This window comes from Molothrus ater, chromosome 1 (genome assembly GCF_012460135.2).
Source record: "Molothrus ater isolate BHLD 08-10-18 breed brown headed cowbird chromosome 1, BPBGC_Mater_1.1, whole genome shotgun sequence".
Lineage (NCBI taxonomy): Eukaryota > Metazoa > Chordata > Aves > Passeriformes > Icteridae > Molothrus > Molothrus ater.
Window position 1 is genome coordinate 124067203 of NC_050478.2, and position 5055 is coordinate 124072257.

A 5055-nucleotide genomic window follows, 5' to 3' on the forward strand; every position below is an offset into this window, starting at 1 on the left:
ATATGTACATGCACACACTCTCAGGCACACAAGAACACAGCAGAACCCTTAAAAAATGAGGAGTGGCACTGAACTGCACCTAAAATGCAATGGAAACATCACCTACTGAGAATGCATCTGTTAAACAAGGCTGTGCACTGAACAGGTTCCCACTGTACCATTCCACTGGCTATTTAAATACCAGCATCAACTGTTTCAGCTGAAAATTTTCAGCTGACAGAGAAGAGTCTGACCTCAGATACCCAAGAATTCAGGGTAGCAGAACAATTACTCCACTGTAACTCAAAGCAGGATCTGGCCCTATGGAATGAAGATGCATGTGACCAGCTCTGGCTGGGAGATTACTGCAGGTGACAACTTTAATTCCCAAAACTTCCCCAACAACTAAACCCACTACCAATACAGCATGCAATTTGGCTTTTGAACCCTCCCCACTCATACTGCTCCTTTTGATGGAAGAAATAGTGTAGTGGTTCTAAGAAGTGAGTAAATATCTACTAGGAACTAGAGTAAGATTGCCAAATATACCAATGGCTTCAGAAGAAAGAGGAATTGGGCTCTTAGATAAAGCTGGTCAAGCAGGTCCATCTGATTTGTCAACGCTTTGCTCAGAAATATACGACTCAAATATAGTTTACAAAAAGAGTAATTCTTTATAGAACATCTCAGTGTCAAAATACTAACAAAAACACAGCTTGTAAATTCTGAGAAGAATGGTCTTGGAAAAATTAGTAACAAAACTAAGTCATCGCTAACAATAATAGGTGGTATCTCCTCATAAAAAGCCAGTCTGATGTACTCAGGAAAAATGAAACATTTGAAACAAACTGTTTACAAAAGTGACTTAAATGCTCAGTAGAGATCTAACACAAGTGTTAACAAACCACTATTGTAATTTTATTTTTGGACAACTTCAGCAACTATCAAAACAAAAAAAAAACCAAACAACCTGTTAATACAAAAATGTAGAAAACAAAAAGAAAAATCCAATGAGAAAGTTTTTAGACAAACTCAGTTAAGGTGAAGCTGTACCTTTGTCCCAGTTACTAAGAACTTCAACTGTAAGGGTGGCATAACCCAGCTCAGCTAGGTTTATAGGCTTTCCCACCCTTGCTCAAGAGTCAGTTCTCAGAAGGCGCCAATCTCAGTCCCCCAGGGTCTGTAGGGTTTGCTGAGCGCTGCTGACTGCGTTGGTGTCGATGGGCTCAGCACGTTGGGGGACAGCAGATGAAAGGAGCCAAACGAGAAGGGGAACGCAGACAAAGATGCCATGGAGGAGAGAAGAGGAGGAGACAGTTTGGTGGTAGATGTGACCACAGGAAGCACTGGTCCGACGCTGCCATTTGGGGGCACTCTGAGTGAGGGAGTTTCAGCATGAGGGGCAGCAATTCTGGTCTGGTGATGTGGTTCTGTGGGAGATGCTGTAGTACTGCTGTTACCATGCCCATTTTGAGCCAGCAGCAATGGGTGAGGTATGTGAGGGTGATGTCCAAAGGCGCTGCCCCAAGGAATGTGTCCAATGCCAGCGTGTGCACTGCTCGCCGCCTCCCGCTGAGAGGCGTAGTTGTTGAGATGAGACACGAGTCGCACCCGCAGGGGGTCCGAGGCATCCAGACCCTCTATGATACTCAGGTATCGAGCAACCTCAGCCAGGCACTCTCGAAACCCGAGACTCCGGTAGTCCATAGCCAAAGCGTGAGCATCAAAATAACCTAAGAGAAAAGAACAGAGAATGAAGTCTTAAGATGTTGTTTTCTAGTCAGTGTCTACAAGTAGCCTCCCCACTCCACCCTCCCCTATAAGCATATTTCACTTGGATGTGGTTAGTGTTCCCAACCATAGACTAGCTGCCAAGCTCCTTTTTTTTTTCTCCCTTTTTTTGTTTAACAAGCTTTTCTTTTATATCTGTGCTGTGATGCTGCAAGTCCCAAGACCACGCACAAACTGCCATTTTTAAACTGGAATTGCCCACTGACACTGGAGGAAAGTATTTTTGTTCCTTCCGTTTGTCTCCCTTGTGCAAGTTAAACCACAGCACAGTGAAATTCATTAGAAACACAAGTCCTAACTTATCAGGGGAGACTTGAGCAGGCAAAGTACTTTTTTCTTAAAAACCTTTCAGCATTTCTGCTAATTTTTTTCACCACTTATTTCATCCTGCATTTTTTCCTAGTTTTGTTCTGAACTTTCAGAAAATTAGAGAAACAAGCATTAGACACCAATAATAACTGCTTTCCAAGCTGCCAAAAGCTGATTCACTTCTCAGTGCTGACACACTGCTAGAGAGACATAGTCACTCTCCTCTAGAACAACTCTTCCCTCAGAGCTAGCACTGCAAAACCTTGCAGCGCTAGTGATGCCACAAATCTTGTGAAGTAGAGAAAGTCCCTCATTTCTGATGAAACGTAAGAGAGCTGCCGTTCACTTTCTGCAGGCATTGCCAATGCTCGGGAGGCTGCTCTCCCAGCAGCCTCCCTGCAGGCTGCTGACTCTGTCACGCACAAAACTTTACCTTTCCCCCCTGCTGTATGCAGCATTTTCAGGTGATCGACAGTCATCTGCAGAATCTCTGCTTTTTCCAGCTTGGCTGATCCCTAGGAGAGAAGGGAAGGCACGAAACGTTTCAGGCAGCACCAAAGACATTTCCGAGGGGTGACGCTCCCTCCCGGGCAGGGATGGGGGGCACCGCGGAGGGTCGCTGGGCGCTACCTGCTTCTCAAAGGCGCTGGGCACCAGCCTCCTCAGCTCGGACAGGCTGTTGTTGATGCGGTCGCGGCGGCGCTTCTCGATGATCTAGGGCAGAGAGCGGGGGTCAGCGGGGCCGTGCCGGGCTGCGGGGAGCCGCGGCCGGCCGGCGGGCACTCACCCCTCGGCGCCTCTTCCTGGCCAGGATCTGCGAGGTGGTGGAGGGAGACATGGAGCCCGCGGCCGAGCTGAGGTTCCTGCGGGGAGCAGCGGGACACGGTCACCGCGGGGGGTTCGGGGATGCCGGGGCTCCGCGGGGCGAAGGGGAGGTGGGGGGCGCGGCGCAGCCCGCCGGAGCTCACCCATTCTCGTCTGCGCTCTCCTTCTCCACCTCGACGGCCTCATCCAGCTCCTCGCTGTCCGACGAGCTGTACTCGGGGTGCGCCCGCTTCATGGCACCGACGGCGGGGCCGGGGGCGGCGGGGCGCGGGCGGCCCTCGGGGAGGCGGCGGGCGGCGGGGCGCGGGAGGAGCGCGCCCAGAGCGCGTCCCGCGCCTCGCCCGGCGCCCGTCTCTCCCATGGAGTTCCCACGCCTGGCGGGCGGGCAGGAGACAGCGGGCAGAGGCAGGGAGGGACGGAGGGAAGCAGGGATGGATGGACAGATGGATGGAGGGAGGGAGGGATGGAGGGAGGGAAGGATGCGGAGGCGGCGGGCACGGACGCAGCCCGGCAGAGCACGCCCGCCGCCGCCCGCCGCACAGCACCGCCACGCGCGGGCCCCGCCCGCCCCCATTGGCCGCCGCCGCCGCCGCCCCAGCCAATCGCCGCCGGCCGCTGCCGGGGCCACGCCCCCGCCGCGGGGGAGGTGCCGCCGTGGGAACGCGGCGGGGGGCGCGGCGGGGGGCGGGGGGCGGATGGACGGATGGACGGCTGGATGGATGGATGGATGGACGGACCGATGGATGGATGGATGGATGGATGGACGGATGGATGGACGGATGGATGGATGGATGGATGGATGGATGGATGGATGGATGGATGGATGGATGGATGGATGGATGGATGGATGGATGGATGGATGGATGGATGGACGGACGGACCGATGGATGGACGGATGGACGGACCGATGGATGGACGGATGGAATGGGCACGTCCCCAGCTGGGGAGCCAGTGTGGTTGCTGTGGGTGCTGTGCAGATGGACAGGACAGGACAGGACAGCACCCTCGGGCTCCTGCCAGTCCTTCTGCCAGCCCCTCCTGCTGGGGTCCCCCAGCAGCCCGAACCCAGCAGAATCACTGCACCCTGCAGAGGCTGATGAAGCTTCTAGGGCTTCCCTAAGGGCCTGGGAGAGCTAAGTGAGTACAATCACAGAATAAATGAGGTTAGAAGAGACCTGACAGACCAGACAATGGCTAGTACCACACTAAGTGCCATATCCACTCTTTTCCTAAACACCTCCAGGTATGGTGACTCCACCACCTCCCTGGCAGCCCATTCCAGGTACCATGTTTGCTGTGAAGAAATACCTCCCCATGTCCAACCTGAACTTCACCTAGCACAGCTTAAGACTATGTCCTACTATCCTGTCATTGATTGCCTGGGAGGAGATGGTGATCCCCACCTGGCTACAAGTTCCTTGCAGGGAGTTCTAGAAAGTGATAAGGTCATCCCGATCCTCTTTTCCAGGCTAAAAGAAAAAGGGAAAGCCTTGGCAAGGGTAGCCTGCCCTCTTTCAAAAACAAAACAAAACAAAACAAAACAAAAAAAACCCTTGGGGTTTTTCAGTTTGTTGGCAATGCAAGGGAAATCAAGGCATCCCTCTTTCCTGTACCCTTCCAAACTGCAAATCTGCCAGGCACATCCTTTTCTTGTTTACTCCCCCCATCACGTATTGTGGCAATGGGCAGAAGCAGGAACAGCTTTTAAGAAGCTGAAAGCACATGGCCTTTGCTGGCAAGGAGGGAGGAATGACAGGAAAAGTCAGCACTGGATACAGGATGTGTGGAGGTCTGGCTGGCACGCTTGCTGTGAGTACATGCTGCCTTGCACTCAGCAGGGCCCTCAGCCTGAATGCTGTATTCCCCCAGCAAGTCCTCTTCATTCTGCCAGCTTTCTCAGGCTGAGGTACAGGCAAAATAGGACAGGTGAAATGAGGGTGCACTCTTTGAGGTGGTTTCATAATAATTAAATTTTCATTTACATGGAGCCTTTCAACTCAGGCTCCCTTCTAAGCTGATTCTTCCACATTTCACAATCGGATGGACTGGAGGATAACCAAGATGAGCATCATGTGAGAGCAAAGAGTTGATGAACCCAGATTTTCCCATTCTAAGGCCCTGGGATAATTACCTTCAGCCTCCCATTGGTTT

General features: G+C 52.4%; 1 protein-coding gene across 1 annotated transcript; it reads right to left on the reverse strand.

The window, feature by feature from the left end:
* Positions 1-630: 630 nt before the first annotated feature.
* HEY1 (hes related family bHLH transcription factor with YRPW motif 1) lies at positions 631-3426 on the reverse strand. The gene is made up of 5 exons (XM_036378868.2): positions 3048-3426; positions 2867-2942; positions 2710-2793; positions 2513-2594; positions 631-1712 (listed from the first exon to the last, which is right to left on the reverse strand). The coding sequence occupies exons 1-5, from the start codon at positions 3263-3265 to the stop codon at positions 1129-1131; spliced, it is 1044 nt and encodes a 347-aa protein (XP_036234761.1). The 5' UTR covers positions 3266-3426; the 3' UTR covers positions 631-1128.
* Between the last annotated feature and the right edge of the window lie 1629 nt (positions 3427-5055).